Below are 22,254 nucleotides of genomic sequence, written 5' to 3' on the forward strand. Positions count from 1 at the left end.
TTTTGTGATGAGCTGTCTTATTTTTTTAAAAATATAAGATTGTTCTTCTAATCAATTGGCAAGTAAAAAATGTCGTATATTAAGTGCTATTTTGTTGGTTATTTATTTTTGTTTTTTGGTTGCTACTTTTTGAATAAGAATTTATTGATTTATTTATCTAATTATTCATTATATCATTAGTCTTATAAATTGATTAAATGTTTTGAAGAATAATGAATTTACACGCGTACCTTTTTTTTTTTAATTTTTGTTTGTAAATTCAAAATGAAAAGACTGAATTAAACGTAATTTTCAACCACTTTAATAAAAAAAATTATATGAGTTAATGTGTGTTTTTAAATGATGTAGTTCTTTTGATATAAAATTGCCAAAAATTAGATCTTCAAAATCAAGGAAATAAACAAAAATATCACGTAAGCTCTAATTGGACGCATGCAGCTGTAGGCACTGTATACTTTTTTATGTATAGTTATTACGAACGCTCTATTGGGACGCAGCTACATGTAGGCAGCATACATTTTACATCTAAAGTCATTAAAGACGCTCTACTGGGGCGCACCTACATCTATGCAGCGAACACATTCAGTCTTTAGTCATTAAGGACGCTCTATTGGGCGCAGCTACATCTATGATACGTTCACTTTACATCTATAATAGTTACTAGTATTACGGACGCTTAAATATTGAAAATTCAGTAAGGTCTGAACACACTATTACTTCATGAGCGATTCTTCAGTTCTTCCATAAATTCTCTAAAACAGAGGTTAAGCCTGGACAACATTTGCACAAACAGACAGACGGACTGATAGACGAACTGATAGATTTATCTAAAAAATTCTGAAAACATTTTTCACTTACAAATTCAGAACACAGGGTTACGCATATAAGTGTATATCTTGTAAGACCAAGTACTTTTTCAATAAAATTACCTAAATTAAATTCTATGTAAGTATAAAATTTCATTAAACACATGTTCAATTTTCAGCATTGTCTATGAAAAGAAATAAATCGGCAAAACGAAACTTAGTCAGTACATGTGAACCTGGTAGTGTAGAAACATTGTCTTTAATCTTTACTGGGTTTCTATATATCAATATTTTTTTTATAAAATCTGAACCAAAAAAAATGAGGGAGAAACCCTACTATGGGGGAAAAGCTACTATATAGTAGCTCCCCCTACTATTTAGTAGCTCCCCCTCCCGGGGGGGGGGGGGGGGGGCTACTATATTGTAGGTTTAACAATTTTAAACTACTATGGGGAAAACTGCTATACAACAGTGGTAGTCCCTTTTGTCAGAATTCTCATTTACATTTTGTTTCTATAAATTTGTTCCTCTTTTTCATTTGCTTTATGTAAGAAAAAATTGGTTTAAAGAAAAAATAAGCTCTTATAGTGAATCATTGTTGTTTATAATACCTCAAGTTTTGTACCAATTTGCAATGATTTCATCGTCGGAACCCACAGGTTTTCTATCCGTTACACTGCTTTCCGACGATGCAATGATTCGTGATTTCACCTACCTCAAGTTGAACATGACTTTTTATTTGCCTGTACACAGTATATAAATTTACTTTTCTATCATTTGACATGGCGTTATACTGAACTGAGATTGGTTTGTATGAAATTGATTACCATATTCTTTAATTTAATGTCAATTTTGGTTGTACTCATACCTTAACCTATATATACATTTATACTCTTCTTTCCAAGTAACAAAGAGACTATGAATATACAAATAATTCATCATACCATATTATCACATATATCATTTACACACATATACATCTTCCACAACAGTCGCGTCAAGTACACTCACTATCAAACCACATGCAGGTGCTTGAGGACAAAACCGACCCCCCCCCCCCCGACCCCCCCCCCCCCCCCCAAAAAAAAATGAGAAAAACGCTGGGACTTTAATTTTTATATTTTTTTAATTTACATATTTCGTTTGAAAACAAACCTTTATTCAGTTATATAACTGATTTGATGTCACTTAGCTTTTAACATATCTTAAGAGTGTTTGAACTGACATTACTGCAGTACCTCTGTATTTCTGGCCACTTAAAAATTACATGTGTGAATTTTAAATACAAAATAAAAATAAATCTTTACTGTAGAGTTTTACAATATATACTTTGTAATCAAGATACGAGTCTCGACATAAATTGTTTTTATCACTGTAGTGTTTGTAATCTACATTACGTATTCTAAGAGAGACAACTCTATGCTATCCCCTACTGTGTTATGTTGGGTTATTGCCCCTGTATTCTTCAATGACGAACCTGTTTTATTCATGGTCTAAATCTGGTTAAATCCGTGTGTGTAACATACAAGGACGCTACATACACATCTCAGGAATGTATCAGTATGATCGGCTGTAAATCATTTTATCATTATGTGAAAAAGACAGAACTTTTTTGATCCGCGCCCTGATTGATACCGGTATTTAAAAATTATGGAAGGCCGATCTCGATTTATTTTTAGACGCGTGTGATTTATTTTGTGAAAAATCGTAAAACTGAAAAACAAGAAGAAGATCAGCTTTGAACGGATATTATCTATTCGATACAAATGATGAAAAACTGAAATTTCAAGGTAAGAGGAGAAAAACAGAGTATTGAACGATCGATATAAATTCTGTATGTTACAGGTAATCAGGTAATGAGATATACATTGTACAATGCATTGTACATACAAACATTTCCATTTTAGCAGTTCTACTGTTCGTACCCTGTGATATAAACATTCCCAAAATAAGAGCTAATACAAACAAGTGTATTGATGTGTATACTACAGCTGAAACTTAAACATAATTTTTGTGAATACAAAAAACTGAAAATATATCTCTTATGCGTCCCTGAAGCTGCATGTGTTGTAAAGAATTGCAGATGTTTAGGCCCCAAGACGGTTAGGCCCCAAGTAATATGTTTAGGCCCCAAGATGTTTAGGCACCTGTTGTTTATAATGATAACTGATAGTTGAAAGAACATGGCTTTTAAGCACTTTGGAGCCAATAAATGCAATTTACTTTAATTTGTAGTAAACTAACAATCGTTACGCAAACATGGCGTTGTTTACTTTAATTATACAAGTTCTTGAAAAACTTTAATCACGAAAAACATTATGCTATAAACTTGCATGCACACGCTATCAATAGATAGTATCATCCAGCATGGTTATGTGTCTGTGCTTTAAATCAGTTAATACTGTGATCAAATCATACTATCATCACAAAGAAACGAACAATTGTTATATAAGGGGAAATATTTCATTATTGATATTTCAAGAAAAGAAAACAAAATTATTGTATTTTTTCTATTATTGGAATTATACAACACTTGAATGTCATAAAATTGTTCAGTAAGCTTATTTATGGCAACTGATTTATACATAATATTTTTAAAAACCCTTATATATCCCAAAAGAATTCACCTACTTATTACCCAAATACAAGTTCAATTCAATTCTTTATTCGCTCAAGACCAGTTCAAAATCAGTATATACAAAGGTACACGAACACAGTCAAGGATCACATGTACAGTAGGAGTATTAATGACAAAAAAGGTTAAAATCACAATACAATAGGTTGTTAAAGTTGGTTTCTGGAAGAACAGACTTTGAAAATTTTCTTAATAAATATTGACAAGTTTTTCTACATGTACATTAAAAGTATTCATGAGTGAAATATTATATCTGTGATCATATTTGTACAATAAAAGGATATCTCCCCAAATTATGTAATTTTTCTGCCAATGAAGCTTAACTTGTATTTGGCCTGTCTTCTTTTGGAGACCCGTCTCTTCATGGTTTACTTCCAAAGTGAAGTGTGAAACCCTCATTGTATTACTAGAGGATCTCTTCATTATCTTCTCCTAATAAGCACCTATCTAGAGATCGAGGGAGCAGGATACAGTGGGGGTGTTGTTTTAACAATTTAATTCATGTCATACACAAAGTAAATGAAAGTCTTTACCGTTTCTTTGATCTCTAATTAGAAAATTAATTATAGAAAATAATATGATGTGACAAAATAATATGATATTTAAAAAATAATAAATTATGCATAAGTTGCAGATTATACTTCTTTATAATTTTTAAAGTAAATGAAGTTTTAAATAATAAAATGTAAATTATAATTAACTTATACAAATGTATTCTGGTGCCTAAACCATTATTCATTAAAAAAATAAAATGAAAATTATAATTAACTTAGAAAAATGTAGGCTGGTGCCTAAACATCTTGGGGCCTAAACATGTTGGGGCCTAAGCGTCTTATCAATGAAGGGCCTAAACATCTTGGGGCCTAAAAGTCTTGCTACCGTTGTAAAAGTTCAAATAGGGCCTAAATGCAATCTCTGATCTATAGGGCCTTATATTTTATGCAGCAATAACTGAGATTTAGATAAAAAATAAAAATAAAACATCTCCTCTTGATATCCTTCCCACCCAGTTTATTTACATGTAAGTTGGTTACTGTTTTCAGTAAAAAAAAAAAAATTTAATATCCTAAATTGCTTTAATTTTCTCTACTGGCCTATGACCAATTCTTCCCCATAGTACGTGACGATTCCTCGGCAGTGCGCTGAATATTACGTCATTTCAACGATACATTAAATAATTAAAATTCATTTTTATAGATTACCTGGTAGATATACAGTATGTGTCTACATGTACACACATTTTACTTTAATTACAGGATATGGTATGCTTTTATGGCATTGTAATGCTCAAAACACCTTGAAGGCATTTTTTCCCCTTGAAAGGATTTGTCACCAACTGAGCTAGCAATCAGATGGGGCATTGGTCATTCTACATGTTAAAAGGTCATGAACATGCAGTAATACTAAAATATCTAGATCGAGAGACGAAAGCACCTGAGGGCTTTGATCGATGTTGATTTTCACACTAGTAAGTTTAATTAAAGGTACTATAAGGTATAGATACTAGCTAGCTTATCTTCAGTAAAATCTGATTATAATTGAGTATAATATATGGTACGTGGTATAACATGGATGAATAAAGTGATTGGTCCATTATCTTGGGCATTGAAATCACCAGACACAGACACACTTTATAATTCACCTGTGAGGTGTTACAGGTCACTGAATGCATTGCCAATAATGAAGAAATTTTTAAAGTTCCAAAGGGACATTTGGTCTATTGGAAAGTACATGTATTCAAAGTTTGTATAAGTTTCTTTTAAATTATATGCATTCTTCATTAAAAATATTGTATGTTTTTATTACAACTTCTTTTAAAAAAGAATGCATATGTCAGGTAATTAAGGTACATGTACCAGTATATATTTCTGTATAGTCAGCAGCTTTTATCGTAAACAGAACCATATGGTAAGCAAAGATCTGTATTTTGATAGTCTTTTAACCCAAGTAGTTTTGCCATATACATATGGTGCTTTTAATGCTGAGCGATGCTCAAAATATTCTAGTCAGATACTATTGTATGAGTTTTATCAAGTCAAACTTCATCCACTTCTCAAAAGAGAATAATAATTGTACATGATCGATGTATCTATAAAATCCATTACCATACTCCAATCATGCAAATTTAATTTTCAGGACTGGTGCATGCAGATACTGATGTCATGAATATTCAGAACTGTAGTCATAGATTCAGAGACATAATGATCCTGTACCTCACAGTTGTTTTGGTTCTGTTAGTGAAATCAACATTATGTAAGTTCACAAACTGAGGGCAAGCTGTTTGCTAGGGTGCATGAAAAGTATTGTTTTAGATTGGCTTTTAATTTATCTAAATGATTTTGATATATTATACACATGCAGGCAAAAGAAACTAAATATTATATTTTTGTTTCTCCAAATATGTATTCAATGTAATCTCTTTTAGACAATTTTTTGAGTGAATTGTGTGATATGAAATATATCTATATATTTTACAGCCCAGTCAGTCTTGGAAGTTGTTGGAGCCACTAATGATACAAATACAATCAATGTGCAAAATATGGAAAATTTGACCTTGACTTGCAGAAGTGACCTTGAATCATTGACCTTGGAATATGCATCTGTCATTTACAGTGACACAAAAATGATTAATGGTTCTTACACAGTTAGTTTCACTAAAATAGCAGTGAGGGATGATGACAACCAGCTAGTTACATGTAGAGCTACCAATGCTACAGGTGAAAGTTTGAAAATTGAAGCCAAGGTCAGAGTTCAAGGTCAGTATAGCAATTTTGTGCAAATTTTTTTTTTTCCAAAATTTGGATTTGAAAAAAATTATTCATCTTTAAAAACTTAACTTTCTACTAAAGCTTTTGATTTGATTTGTGGAATATTCTTACAGTTGATGTGAAAATTACCCTCAACGGAGTCAAGAACCTTACAGATGGTGATACAGCGAACATCTCCTGTACAGTATCAGGCTCTCTGTATGAGCCCAGTAGTGTGATGTTTGTATGTATTTCTTCTGCATGTACCAGTCTTATGAACCAGACATCCCAGACAATAAACACAGTATATGACAATGCATCAGAGACATTCACGACAGTTCTTCAGGCCGCTCCATTCTCAGTGACCAGAGAATTAAATGAAGTGTGGATAATTTGCCCTGTCTCCTTAAATGGTTCAGTTCTATTTAGGAGAGACAATGTGTCTGTGTTTTGTAAGTATACAAATTAATAATGAATTAATTTATTTAACGAATAAGAATTTTATATTTACTCTATCTAGACTATGTGGCTACTGGTAATTTATTTACCGGTAAAAAGGGAAATAGTGATCAGATCAGATAAATAAGGTCTCTGGTTTTTTCAGATGGACCGTACCAGGACAGTGTATATTTGACCGGATCCTCAGATTGGTATGAGGGATACCCTGGAGGATTAACATGTTATTCAACCTTAAGTAACCCAGCAGTGACCCTCACCTGGTACAACGGCTCCACCGTATTCAGTCCCGACACACCTGTGTCTGTTATAAAGAGGGTAGGACTAAATGCATTGAAGCTTTCAAACTAGGGATGTCAATTTTACTCAGTTGGCTTAGTCGATTAATCAGAGGCTTTAGTTAAGCGATAGTCGAGTACTCAATGATTTATTTGAAACTGCGAGTCTTGTATAAATCAAATGATGCTACTGTCACAAATATCTTATTTTAAACTAAAGAACATTTAAAAACTTATGATAGCATATATACTAAATTTGTAAATGTATTTGATTTAAAATGAACTGAACAGTATTTAATCTAAAAATATCGAACGTTAGAAAATGCCCTAGCTCACTTTTCGTTTTTTTTTTCTAATGATGCTTAAATATAATTGTGCTCCATGTTATCTTAGGAAAATCAAATGTGACCTGTTCGGGCGGCCATGATACTCAGTCATTGTCCATGCCTAATCAACAATCCAAGAATAATGATTATAAAAACAAACACCTTGAAATAATTTTTGATATGATTAAATTTTTGATTATACAAACATCTATTCCATTATATAAATTACTGATTTGAAGAAAAACAAATTGTTCTCAATTAAGTATATGTCTACCTAAGTAAATCAAAAGAGATCAATTATTAGCTTCTTCAAAAATACACCAGGGACATTTATTGAAAAGAGTTTAAATTGATACGGATCAAACATGTTGAAAAAAGAAAACTTTTATCTACATTTGTAGATTAAAAAAATGCCTCATTGAGAAAAAATAAAATTTGTTTAAAAATCCTATTCACCTTTATTACAAGTAATCGACTAAAAAATTTCAGTCCATGATCGGTGTGACCGAGCGATAGTCAAATCTTAATCTCTAAGACTTTCGTGCTTGTGCCTTTCTCTTTATTGCTATCTGTTTTTGTCAGTCGTCGTGTGTTAACAATTTTACATTTTTAACTTCTACATAAAAACTATTAGGCCAATTGTTGCCATTTTTGGTGTAAAGAATCTCTGTGGTTGGTAAGAAGAAACTATTAAAGTGTGAAATTCATGGCTCTACCATCCCCGGGGCACTATTGGCAGGGCCAAATATGCAAAAAAAAACCATTAAGCTATCATCTTTAATAATATTTCATGCAACCTACATGTTAGACAAGGGTTATGGCTGGAGGAGGGGGGGGGGTATATATTAATTTGTCTTATCATTTTATTCTGCTCAGGAATTTGAATGAAAGAATTAAATGAGTAAATTCACATATTCAAAAGAGGGAATGAATGAAGCTGTCTGTCAAAGTTAAGATATTGTGAAAGCATTAAGAGAGAGTTTAAGGGGGGGGGGGGGGGTTAATGGAGTCATCTTCCCTTGCTTCTTCATAATTGAATTATCTTCCTTTGCTTGTTCATATTTAGTAATTAATCATTGAATATAATGTAATTAAGAAGTTGTATGATCAAAAGAGTTATGCAAATTTTTTATCATTTGAAATAACAGTTTTTGAACTTTCTAAATATTAACAAATAGACTTGTTAATAGTAAAGTCACATGCGCGGATCCAGAAAATTTTTCCAGGGGGGGTCCGAAGGATAATTGTGTTTGCCAGGGGGGGTCCGAGGCATATTTTCGCGATAATTTTACTATGTAAATTTAATAAATTTTCATTTTCCAGGGGGGGTCGGGACCCCCCCGACCCCCCCTCTAGATCCGCGCATGAAGTCATACCTGGTAATTGGCTATAACCAAGTGCAGCTGATAAGCAGCTAGTACATGTAAAATGATTTTGGTATAAATGCCAGATGGTGATTAATTCTCAATGAAAGTTGAATATTCAAAAGCTGGAACAGGAGAAGTAAGTTATATACTCATGATGGCTTTTAAGCTTTTTTTTGTTGCTCATATACCCACAGGGAGAGTTTCTGTCTGCCCTTGGGGATGGGGGATGGGAGGTTGTTTTAAATTATGACATGTATACCAGCCACTTTGATTTAGTTTATGAATACATAAACGGTACACATAAATCCTATCTTGAAAGTTAACAGATATGGAAAAATTTTTTTCTATCAGAGTCTTGCATTTTCTCAATTAATATCAGGTCATGCACTCTATTATGATCTTTTTTTTTCGCTTAAATTATTGGTTTCATAGTCCTTTTTGAAAGATTTCTGGCAGGGAAATGGTCGTCATTAAATATTATAATTTTTCTACTCCAGAATGAAACTTAATTAAATGCATATATGAGACTCTTCGATAAGTTTTTGTATGGGCTATGATACTCAGGTGACCGTTAAGGCTTATTGGCCTCTTGTTTTAATAGCTGTTAAGAAATATAAGCAGCTCTTCTTCATTCCCAATATGAACCAGTATTGAAAATCATTGTTGTGCTCTGTACACTTACAGAGAGCAAATATGACAAAATATTGGGTGTTGATTTTTTTTTATCATCAACAAATTGACTCAACAAATATTTATAAATGTGTTTTTGTCAATGTTCAGAATAGTGCATATGGGTACTATGAAACTCGCCAGGAGTGGGATTTCAAATACAGTAGGTACTTCTCTGGATCCAATATCAGCTGTGTAGCCACAGGACACCAAAACAAAACTGTCATCAAAACCAGGCAGTTTGGAGTTATACACTGTAAGCAACTTTGCTGATATTGACCTTTATGAATGTACAGAATCAAAATCATACCCTATTTAAAGGCTTGGGCTGAGTTTTAAATTTCATATTTGATTTGAACAATGTCCCAGGGTATAGATCAGAGTAGATTGTAAATTGGTAGGGTTAATGCATCAATAGAGAGTTAAATGGTTGTGAACTTTTGCACTTTCTTGCAAAATAGAAAAAATAACATAAAGAAAGTGTAAAATATATCAACGCAAAAAGAAATTAATGTAATGCATGTTTGTACCGTTATTTACATTAGAAGTCTATAAGGAAAAATAAAAACCATATAGTGATTTTTCTCTACCTTTAGATACCTTTAAATCAATTTAGTAAATATTAGCCATGAAAAAACAAAAATTTTACAACAAACAATCCTCACTCAGTCACTGTATTCACTTCAAAATACTTTTATCCATAGTAAAGTGACTAAATAGAAAAATGTACATTTTTCAGTTGCTCCAGAGCTAGTTATCTTGGGAAACTCCATCATAGATGAAGGAGACACTTTGAATCTGACCTGTGAAGTGATTGCAGCCAGTCCTATGACAAATGCATCATGGGGACCAATTGGGAATGGAAGTAAAATATGATTTAAAAAAACTATAATTGTCATGCAAGAAAAGAAAAGCCGTAAAATCGTGAACCCCCTCTTTATTGGGAATAGAAAAATCAGAGGGGGTGGGGGTCAATATTTTGCAGCAATAATATTTTAAACCCCTGGTTCATCATTTCATGGGGTGTTCAGTTTTTCACAGAAAAATATTGTACCCAGGTTCATAATATTGCATAATATATTGAAATTGGGTTCAATATTTCACAGACTAAAAATGTCATATGACACCAGTACACATTTAAACATTACCATCTCTATCAGCTGGACGACTATTTTTATTTTTAGCTCAAAAACATGAAATTTTCAGAGTAAAAACCATTGTAATTTGATCCTTAATTGTCAATTTATGGGGAAAGCTCCTTTATAATACCTTATGTTTTTGTGTGTCTTTCATAGGTGATGAATTAGTAATAGCTAATGTTCAAAGAAATCAAGATGGAAATTACTACAATTGCTTTGCTGAGAACTTGGTACGCAAGTCCTATAAAGATGTCCGTCTTACTGTGCAGTGTAGGTGTTCACATTATATGCAATAAAGTTTGCATGGAATTCAAAAAGATCCTTCACTGCAGCCTCTGTACTGCCCTTTTGCAGGGCATATTGACGTTGTTTGGTGAAATACGATGTCATGTCAATTGCTTAATCTACAGTATTTAATTATATCTACCAACCAAAACCTTGTCAAACTATATCAATTTGCCCTGTAAAAGAACAGTTCAGCAGTTAATTTTTAAGAAGGTTTATGGGAGTTCTGAAGCTTAGGTGTATATGCAATTACAAAAACACTGCTGTGATGTCATTCGTTTGTTCCGGCAGTCTAAAAATTTTACCTGCGACCGTCTAATATTACTGTGCTTCTTAATATCAGATCATTACTAGTGGTTACAGTACTGATATCCTTCAAAATCAGACTGTCTCAGGTAAAACAACAATGAATTTCAATAGGAGTGTTTTAAGTACTAGCTGGTATGATAAATGCCTCAAACACTTCTGTATGGAAAAATATCAAATTGTTTTTGGCCCTATCACAGTATCGCATCGAAACTTTCATGTATTTTTTTTCACAAGAACTCTACGGCATATATCCATTACAGAGAAATTTTTGCATCAGAAATACAATGTGTAATGATGATACAGTCATGTATTTTCAAAGTATTCAAACATGACATTTAATTTTAAGCCATTTTACTTTTTACCATTATTTACTGGTAATTATTAATAATAATAACAGATGGACCAGATATAAGTCTTTCATGGATAAGAACAGTAAATGAAGGAACCAGTCTGACAATTCAACCTTACATAAGAGGAAATCCAGAGCCTGTAAAGTTTACATGGAAGAGAGAAGGAAGTGATGCAGTGGTATCTACAGACAAGAATCTTTTGCTGGAAAATGCCACCAGGGAGCAGGCTGGGGTGTACATCTTTGAGGCCACCAGTGTCAGACAGCGAGAAAACAATGCCACCGAGGAAGTCACAGGGAATGCTTCTATCATTGTAGAAGTCAAATGTAAGGGAATTTCACTTATATAGAGCTAGATATTGTACTTAAGGGGGATGTGTGGCCATTTTTTACATTAGAGGATAAGAATGTTTTTATTTAAAACAAATTTGGACCACTACCCTTCTTTTAAAAAGAATTAACTTTAATTTATACTTGAAGAAAAGAAAAAAAAACCCTCTTATAACTGGTATATAAATTAAATGTGTGTCACATGTAATAGATTAATTGTTTTAAATTGACATTTTTTTTTTCTATAAATATAAAAATCTCACGTGAATGTGTCTCCATAGACACAAGAGTTCTAAGTGTAAACTGGATTTTTCTTGTTCCAAAAATAGACTCCATGCCGACTGATGAAAATAGGGTACCTTACTATGAAAAGTCTGTAGCTGTTCTAAGTGATTAAAAATGCATTGTTCAGTTCTTGTATGCATATTTTGCCTGCAAAACAGCGTGTAGAACCTAATATTTATTGCTTTTTTATCTTTTGGCAACAGTTTTGGTCAGTTTCGTGCAAAAACAAGCCAGTTCAGGAAATATTTACATTTCTTGACCTCAGATATACAAGATGGCCTTAGAAGCATTATTGGACTCTCAAATAGCTATGAGATACAGACTCTGAGGCTAAAGTACATTAAGAAACAGTAGTTGGAACTAAATGCTTCAATATTCCCAGTATTTCAGAATATCAAAATTCAACACCTGCACAATTGATATGGAAGTCTTCCCCCCTAATAATAATAATTTTATGAAGTTAGAATTTTTTATCATTTAGATGGACTAGGAGAGTCATTGAGCCTTTCACCCAACATATCGGTGATAGAATTCAATGAGGGGGATCCTGTGCCCCAGATCACCTGTTTAGCAGACTGTGTGCCCGAGTGTAATTTCAAATGGAATCAGTACTACAGGAACACCATGAGACACCGCTCAATTAATGCTGTACTTGACCTCGGCAATGCTTCCTCTGCTCTGGTCGGAATTTACATGTGTGAAGCAATTTATAATGGTGATCAAAATAGAATTAGGAGAAATGTGACCTTTGAACTTCGGGTGAAATGTAAGTATGGACAGGTTAAATTGGAACAAACATCAGATATTTAGGGTGTCAATTATAGTTGGATGTGATTATATGTGTCTATTAAGGTATGTCACTTATAGTTGCAAAGTACATTGAAACATGTACCACAGTTTTGTTTTTAATCACACATAATCTTTCAAAAAACTTATTTTAAATAACAAATTGCTTAAAGCAATGAATGAACACAACTGACAGTGATGCTGTTAAAAAGCAGGGATTAATATTTTAGCCTAGTTCTACATGTATCTTTGGTTGCAGAGAATCTTGGCCACTGTGTAGTATAGCTTCATTATTAATCAAAACACATTTGTGTCCTAGAAAAACTGTGATGAAAGTGAAATTATAGATATTCATCTATAATAAATCAATTCGGCTGCAAGCCAAAGCTTAAAAACCATTAGCATTTTGACTTGCAGCCCCCCTTCCACAATAAACCATATTATGATTATTAATGGAATCAAAAGCATTCAACATTTGTAATAGACAATTTAAGATTTTTAACTTTATGATTCTCAGACAAACCAAAGATAGAATCTGTTGCTGTTAACGACTTCAACATAAACCTGTACAGCGAGGGTACCCCAATTACAACAACTGCTAAGGTCAGGGCCTATCCTGCCGCGAAACTGACCTGGGGCATCAGGAATGACCGATTTACCAACCAATTTTTGCCACTTGGTAAATCTATTATAAATATATTACAGAAGTTTCTTCAAACATACATATGATTTTGGGCATATCTATTTTGAGTGATCATACGTTTACAGACAATATATCTACACTAGTTCAAAAAAAGTTTTATGATAAATAATTTAATATGAATTCATATATCTTTTATGAATGAATTAAGGCATTCAACTTGAACATTTTAAATAAATATAATTATGAGTGATCCTACATTTAATACAGACAATAATTAAAAAAATTATATGATAAATCATCTAATATAAATTCATATGATCATTTCCTAAACCTTAAATGAACTTTCATTGAATCAGTCCATGCAAGGACATAAATATCATTCTGTATATAATGCATGCATAGGGATAACTTTCTTTTACTTCCAGACTCTCGATACAGTGTCAACCAATCAGTAGAGTGTTCATATGACTGTGAAGTCACAGAGACGCTGACTCTTAGCTCCGCCTCCTGTACTGATACAGGAAACAAATTCTCTGTGTATGCTGGAAATGAAAAAGGAAACTCGACAGTGCAATCTGTATTAAATAGCATTTACGTTGGATGTGAGTACAAAACAATAATTCTAAAGTTATGGCTAAAGGTAATAATTTTCAGTTTTTATTTAAACAATGATAATCGAAAAAGGGGAATAATTCAATTTGATTGCATTCAAAATTTGAGTTGTTCCCCTTTTGGAATAGCACTGAAATGAACAAATGCAGCAGCATTTCACATTGTGTAGTGATGCATGAAAAAAAGGTATCTTTAATTCACTTGCTTCAAATTGAGTAATATAAGCAGAAATAAATTTTATTACATGTATTTTTTCAAACATTTCTAGGCAGTCCTCGTCCATTGAACAGCAGTCTGACCAATCAGACGTACACTACCTGTGAAGGGGAGGAGCTAAACATGACAGCCTCATTTCTGTCTAATCCGGGACCTTGGATGGGGTGGTACCTGTCTCCTGATACAAGTGGTATACCTCTGTATTACACAGATGAACGCGGATTTGGTAGTATTATACACCACACAAATTACCACATTCCCTTTGTATATAAGTATATGTTTGGAGCCTGGATTGTTGAGGCAGAGAATTATGGAGGAGGTCCAGTTGGGAGGGCCTTCATTGAAGTAGTTCAGCATCCAAACTGCTCAGGTACAGAATAGGGATTATCTTTAAATTTGTTTTTCCTTTTTTTTGACTCGCTATTTAAGATTAATTGTTGTTTTATATACCTGTGCAGATGTTATGTCAAACTAATCAAAACCTACCCACTGATATTTACTTAAGTACATGTACATGTATTGATCAAGTACCTGGATTGAAAATCTAGAAAGTGATTTATTATCAATGGAATGAAAATTTCCTTATAACTACTATGTATAAACCTGTATTCCATATCTTACAGTATAATAGCTTTTGCATCTGTTCTCTCATTGTTAGACCCATGGAATTCTAGATTTGCATTAAAAAAATGCAAAGTTGAAAAATATTTTCCTCCTTAATTAGTTTCTGTCTGACAATCATTTACCGGTATATTTATATGTACACATGTATAACATCAATCGTTTTTCTGCTTTATTTACTAACAAATTCAGTTTTCCTATTGGCTAGGTGATGTACATTCCACTTTCTCAGTACCTCGTACCACTACCTCAGTCCAGTCTACAACTTTGAGTGCTGGCAACATGGCCCCCTCCCAGGGGTCTGGTCAGACAGGGGTCATTGTGGGGTCAGTCATAGGGTCCCTCCTGTTGATAGCCATAATTGTAGGTGGAGCCATAGTTTTCATGAGGTATCGCAAAAAACAAAAAGGTATGAAAAATCATTTTTTCAATCGATTATCATACTACATATGTATTAACACAGTCATTGGTAAGAAGCTCATTTTCATTTGAGTCATCTTTTGATATTTACATCGAATCCATTGAGTATTTCGTCTTTATCTTTAGAAAAGTGATTGTGTTCATGTTACTGTAATGACAAAACGTTTTTAAGTACTATGCATCAGTTTTAAGCAAGTTGTCCCCGTTTGAATATGCCTTTGAGGCTTTATAACCTTTAAAAATTTTTTATTGTGAAATCAGAAAAAAATATGATGTTGTCTTTTTTATGCTTTAGAATTATTACTTTTTTAGTAATTATCATGTTTTTAGTGAAAATGGAACTGAAATTGAGATGAAATGTTGAGTTAAATCCTTACATTTATCAAAATTGGGATTTATTTTGGTATTGGCTTTAATAGTCTACTACACTGAGAAAACTTTTTTTTCTCCATCTGGGATTGATCTTGCTATAGGACCCTGTAAGGATAAAGAAATTAAGCCTTGAAGTTTGGCAACATTAGACTGAACTTATGACATTTTGATTTTCAGGAAATATAAAGCTTCACCAGTTTGACCTAGGAATGACCAGAAAGACATGACAGAGATTAACAGTTGTCTGCATAATGATTATCCATAGAAAAGTGATGCAAGGTTCATGTTTTATGCATATCATATGAGTTTTTAAAACAATCTTTTGAAACTTTATATGGGATACCATATTATTTGGTACTTTGCATGAGAAAAAAATCATCTAAAATATCTAAAATGTCAGCAAAATTTGAGCATTTTTACCGCTCAACAGAAACAATCTTTGTAAATAAATTTCTGTTTGTTTGTTGCAGGTTTTTTTTCAAATGATTTTTAGCTCACCTGAGCCAAAGGCTCAAGTGAGCTTTTCTGATCACAATTTGTCCGTTGTCTGTCGTTGTCGTCGTTGTCGTTGTCGTCGTTGTCGTTGTTAACTTTTCACATTTTCATCTTCTTCTCAAGAACCACTGGACAGATTTCAACCAAATTTGGCACAAAGCACCACTAGGTGAAGGGGATTCAAGTTTGTTCAAATGAAGTGCCACGCCCTTTTTAAAGGGGAGATAATTGAGAATTATTAAAAAAAATTGGTATTTTTCAAAAATCTTCTTCTCAAAAACTATTCAGCCGGAAAAGCTTAAACTTGTGTGGCGGCATCCTCAGGTAGTGTAGATTCACGTTTGTTCAAATCATGGTCCCCGGGGGTAGGGAGGGGCCACAAGAGGGGGATCAAGTTTTACATAGGAATATATAGAGAAAATCTTTAATAATCTTATTCTCAAAAACTATCAGGCCAGAAAAGCTCAAATTAAAATGGGAGCATCCTCAGGTAGTGTAGATTCACGTTTGTTCAAATCATGGTCCCCGGGGGTAGGGTGGGGCCACAATTGGGGGATCAAGTTTTACATAGGAATATATAGAGAAAATCTTTAAGAATCTTCTTCTCAAAAACTATTAAGCCAGAAAAGCTCAAATTAAATTGGAAGCATGCTCAGGAAATGTAGATTTAAGTTTGTTCAAATCATGGTCCCCGGGGGTAGGATGGGGCCACAATTGGGGGATCAAGTTTTAATAGGAATATATAGAGAAAATCTTTAAAAATCATCTTCTCAGAAACTACTAGGCCAGGAAAGCTCAACTTTGAGTGGAAGCATCCGCAGGTAGTGTAGATTCAAGTTTGTTTAAATCATGGTCCCCGGGGGTAGGGTGGGGCCACAATAGGGGGATCATGTTTTTAATAGGAATATATAGAGAAAATCTTTAAAAATCTTATTCTCAAAATCTATTAGGCAAGATAAGCTCAAATTAAAATGGAAGCATCCTCAGGTAGTGTAGATTCACGTTTCTTTAAATCATAGTCCCCGGGGGTAGGGTGGGGCCACAATTGGGGGATCAATTTTTACATAAGAGTATATAGAGAAAATCTTTAAAAAATTTCTTTTACTAACTATTTGGCCAAAAAATCTCAAATTGGCATGTAACCATCCTCAGATAATGTAGATTCAAGTTTGTTCAAATCATGGTCCCTGGGGGTAGGGCGGGGCCACAATGGGGGATACATTTTTATATATAGAGAAAATCTTTAAAAGTCTTCTTCTCAAACGTATTAGGCCAGGAAAGCCCAAATTTGAGTGGAGGCATCCCCAGATCATATAGATTCAAGTTTGTTTAAATAATAGTCCAAGGGTAGGGTGAGGCCACAATGGGGGAGGAAATTTTACTTAGGAATATATAGAGAAAATCTTTCAAAATCTTCTTTTTAAAGACTATTTGGCCAGAAAAGCTTAAACTTGTGTAGAGGCATCCTCGGATAGTGTAAATTAAAGTTTGCAAAATCACTAGTGGTAGGGCGGGACCGTGATGGCGGTTTGAATTTTTACATAGGAATATATAGAGAAAATCTTTAAAAATATTCTGGGAAAGTTTTTGGTCCAAAACTCAGTACTTAGTGTGAAAGCACAGGTTATGAGATTAAAGGTAGATTTAAGTTTGATGAAACCATGATTCCCAAGAGAATAGTGGGGCCACAAAATGGAGGGGGGGGGGTATATAGGAATAGAGAAAAATCTTAAAGGTACAACAACAAAAGGGGCTTGGTATTTACCAAAAAATAAGAGGTGGATAAAAATTGGCAGATTTTCAATTTTTTTTAGCAAGGTCTACTGTACTCAGTTGTCAAGATATTTTGATACTGTAATGCTAATTTGATCAGAATTAAGGCAATCAGCTCAGGTGAGCGATGTGGCCCCTGGGCCTCTTGTTTAGTTTTCAATATCCATCGTAGGAGACTGCATAATTTCATAGTCTTATTCCACTAAGCATTAATTTTAAAAGTCCCCTTAAAGTCCCCTGTTTACTTGTAAGTTTTTTTTTTCAGTAGGTGTATAAATGTTGATATAATATGGTAATACATGTATTGATGTAATATAGAATTGAATGAAGTTTACTTATGATCCCTTTATACACTTTATTTGAAATACATATGTAGCGTGTTTATTACATTTTTTTATTTTTTACTTTAACTATATCTTTTTCTAAGTTGAATTTTGAACTTTTTTTGAAAAATTGAATTTATACAAGAAAAGAAAAAAAAATTTAATTTATGCTTTATTTGCCTTTTTGCACAATTTTAGTCATAAACTGTGGCATGTTTTGAAATATTTTTTCTATTTCCACCCAGTACACATATGAAATACAAATCAGGTGTCTAATTATTGTGGATCTTTTAAATACTAAGAGTTTAAATTGTTATTTTATTATTTTTTAAAGAGGTTTTAGAGACATTCAAGTATGGTTGTAAGAAGATGGGTGAATAAGGTGTGCAAACTGCCCATATGAGGATAGAATCAAAATATGAACACATCTCATAATTTCTTTCTCAATTATTAAAAAAAATGTATATTTACCATAACATCGATTTATAACCTTTAAATATGTTAAATACTTAGAGTAGATTGATTTAAATTGGCGTATGCGTGTCAAAACCTCCAAATAGTGTCATTTTAGAACTTCAATGCCTTTTCTTTTATAGAGTGGGTCTGGGCTCCATATTTTTGTCATAGTCTATATGAGGTTTAAAGGAAATCAAACCAATTTCAATCAACAAAAACGTGGAGAGATGACCCACTATACTTTAAAAATGTCATTTTGTATCCCAACAATTGAACGTTTTAGAGAAATACTACAAGTCCGTAAATTCGTGTTTGAAGTTGCATTTAGCATTTAACAATGAAGATCTTTGTGACTGAAATGGCTCAGTAGTTAGAGCACCAGACATTAGGTAACATTATAGAGCTAGGGTTTTTAGGTTGTGGGTTTGATACCACCTAAATTTTAGAATTCATTTTTTTTCTTATCGTTTGTTAAAATATTCAAAACTGAATATAGTTAGAAATTGTGCTTTTGTAAACTTGCAATATAACATCATATAGTATATTTGGTTGGAAAAAAATTAATTTGAAATTGTTTTTTTTCGACAAAACCAAATGGTCATTTGCGCTATCTTGTTCCATCATCTTCTTTATAGAAAATGTTTTAACAGAAACTCACATTGTATGACTGTCAACATTTTTCAGAGGTAATTGCTCACCATATTTTCATGGTCAATTTATTTAAAGTCAATCTGTCACTTGAGCAAATTTGTTTTGAATTTTGAAGAACATGTTCTATATTTCCTGGTGCTTTACAGTAATAGGTTGTTTATTGTCATACACTGTGCAGATATTTTCATTAACAACAGTCATTTGTGTTTTCATTATAGTTTTTTTTTAAAACGTGAATTTTGTTATATAATAAATTGTAGTTTTTCAATGTTTCAAGGTGCCCCATTTGCCAGAATTCTCATAATATGTTGTTTCAATACATTTGTTTCTTTTTTCCATTTTTTTATATAAGAAAAAAAAGTTGAGTAGACATAAACTTTTCTAGGGTATTTATTGAACTTTTTCTCAGAATGTGTGATTGTTGTTCAATACCTCAAGTTTTGTATCAATTTACAATGATTTGTGATTATACCTACCTCAAGTTGAACATGAATTGTAAATTGTCTGTACACAGTTTATAAATTTACTTTTTTAATAATTGACATGATGTCGTTATTGATCTGAGATTGTTTTATAGGAATTTGATTACCATATTCTTTAATTTAATGTCAATTTTGGTTGTGCTCATATCTTAACCCATACTCATATTTTCAAGTAACAAAGAGAATCTATGAATTATATACAAATAATACCTCATACCATATTATCACATATATATATACAGTGGTTTTTATCAATAAAAGTTACGTTTTGTTAATATTGATCTTGTTTGTTAAGTTACGGAAAGTTGTTTTTTTTCATTTCTATGATAAAATAAACTCTATTAGGATCATGATTTGAACAAACTCGAATTCTACCCTACACTGAAAAAAGTTTTTAGGTGTTTCACCCATGTTATGTATTGATTATACGAAATAACACATCCGTTTGTTTTGCCGTTGGGATGACTATTTCTACCAAACAGTCAAGTGGTTAAGAACGATGTAGCGACCTTGACCTCTTGTGACCAAAAACCTTGACTTTTGCTGAACAGTTTATCTCATAGATTTCAGAATGTTGTTGGTTGTCGATGGAAATGACAGTAAACTTATGGCGTTGAAAAAGAATATAAAAACAACATTTTTGTACGGATTACCAGATATTTAAAAGTATATCGAGGCAATAATAATTATTATAGCGAGTAGAACCTGTCGTAAGAAAAAATCATACACAAACAGCGCTCTGGTTATTTTCTCAATGGTCATTCTGCACTTTTTGAAAAATTATTTTTATTTTCAGACTTTTACTTAAGACTTAATAAATGTCTATTGCAAATAATGCTAATTATATTGAACACGTGCTAAAATAATAATAATTTCTTCTTGGTCACAAATAACTGATAATAATCAGTGTTGTTTTATTTGTTCTGTGCTTTGTATTGTTAAAAGAAGATTGTTTAATATATGGTGGTATGGGACACCTACAATGTACAAATGACGTACGTATGACTTTCCTCCTAACGAAGAATGAATAAAATCAAGTATAACTTTATATTTTTTTCTTTCCATTTTTGGTACCTAACAGCGTAGCGCAATGGGTTAAAATGTTAGCTTTAAATAAATAAGTCATGAATGTGAAACCAGCTGTGGATTTTATAATTTTTTACTTTCCAAAAAACTTTTAAAACAAAAAGTCATATATTTTTAGGTCAAATATTGTAAAAGTTAGTAATTCTAGACAGGAGAAAATTTTGAATATATACAAATATGACAAGTGTCCAATACCATCCCTCTCTAAATCCTTACTGGAAGAAAAAGACAGATGGGTTACGTATTGTTGAAAATTTCATATTATTTTATTTCGTAATTTTCAAATTATTCCATTTCTTAGAGATAATTGCATCAGAAAGCTTACATAGATCTTGTAAACGTACATGTTACTTGGTTCCTTTTTTTCTCGAGAAAATGTTTTTTTAATCAAAATTTTTCTCTTGAATGAAATTGTTTGGATGAGGACACCAAGCATATCAATGACAGACACCTAAAAAATGTAGAGGGACGGTTCATAGGTGCATGATCAGAAATTTTTTTTCCGTTCCAAGTAAGAAAATATAAACTGGATGAAGGTACATTTTGACAGTACAGTTTTCAGTATTTATTTTTTTTTTCAGATTCATATTTTAAAGAATAAAAAAAGAAATTCAATTTAACCACAATGTATTCAATTGAATTTTTTGTTAATAAAATTATCCGTAAAAGGAATGCTCCTAGCATAGTTACGCTAGATATATTACATTTATGTTTAATCCAAAACGCAATATAGTAACCTGTACATCGATATCACTTTTGACAAATTATTTATTTTTATTTATTTGCACTTATTTATTATTCTTGTTTCCTTGGTATGTTTTAAAAGCGAAATAATAGATATTTATCATTTTCAAAACATTAGCATTAATGATGATTGCCTTGTTAAGAATACAAGACATATATTTCAGTTGTTATGAAAGTATTTTATTTATAATGGTGGAATGGAAATCTTTACCAGGAAATTCTTAAACAAACCTCGATTGGATATATATCATGTGTTAAGTAAATTGGTGAAGATTGATGCAATTATAAACTTTCTCTTCACCAGACAGATATGGAGTGCATTACTGTATTGGTATTGCATTCCTGGCCTTATTAGGAAAAAAACTAGATTCAGCATTGATTGTACTTGTATTTGTGATGCATACATGTGACATTAATCCTCTTATGTTTATTGCTTTTTCTAAATGTTTGATTTTAAAATTCTAAAGGTGCTAATGATTCTAGATGTGAACCATAAGATTGAAACTGTGTGTTTGTTATCAAAAACACAAACAATCGACTCATCTTTTTAAAGAGCTATGTAACTTGCGGATTCAATAATTTGATGAATGTAC

At 32.4% G+C, this 22,254-nt stretch overlaps 1 protein-coding gene across 3 annotated transcripts; it reads left to right on the forward strand.

Moving 5' to 3' along the window:
- Positions 1-2,490: 2,490 nt before the first annotated feature.
- LOC105341952 (uncharacterized) lies at positions 2,491-16,582 on the forward strand. Of its 3 annotated transcripts, XM_011448715.4 has the most exons (16): positions 2,491-2,596; positions 4,698-4,909; positions 5,578-5,694; positions 5,919-6,197; positions 6,323-6,640; positions 6,793-6,962; positions 9,396-9,540; positions 10,024-10,149; positions 10,580-10,693; positions 11,415-11,693; positions 12,463-12,747; positions 13,285-13,446; positions 13,836-14,012; positions 14,291-14,608; positions 15,068-15,268; positions 15,829-16,582. In XM_011448715.4, exons 3-16 carry the CDS (start codon positions 5,604-5,606, stop codon positions 15,876-15,878), a joined length of 2,715 nt encoding a protein of 904 aa, XP_011447017.3. In that variant the 5' UTR covers positions 2,491-2,596; positions 4,698-4,909; positions 5,578-5,603; the 3' UTR covers positions 15,879-16,582. The 3 variants fall into 3 exon arrangements, with proteins under 3 accessions (XP_011447017.3, XP_019928371.3, XP_065932162.1); XM_020072812.3 differs by lacking the exon at positions 4,698-4,909; XM_066076090.1 differs by lacking the exons at positions 2,491-2,596; positions 4,698-4,909 and adding an exon at positions 5,071-5,183.
- The last annotated feature ends 5,672 nt before the right edge of the window (positions 16,583-22,254 follow it).

This window comes from Magallana gigas, chromosome 2, assembly GCF_963853765.1.
Source record: "Magallana gigas chromosome 2, xbMagGiga1.1, whole genome shotgun sequence".
Classification (NCBI taxonomy): Eukaryota; Metazoa; Mollusca; class Bivalvia; order Ostreida; family Ostreidae; genus Magallana; species Magallana gigas.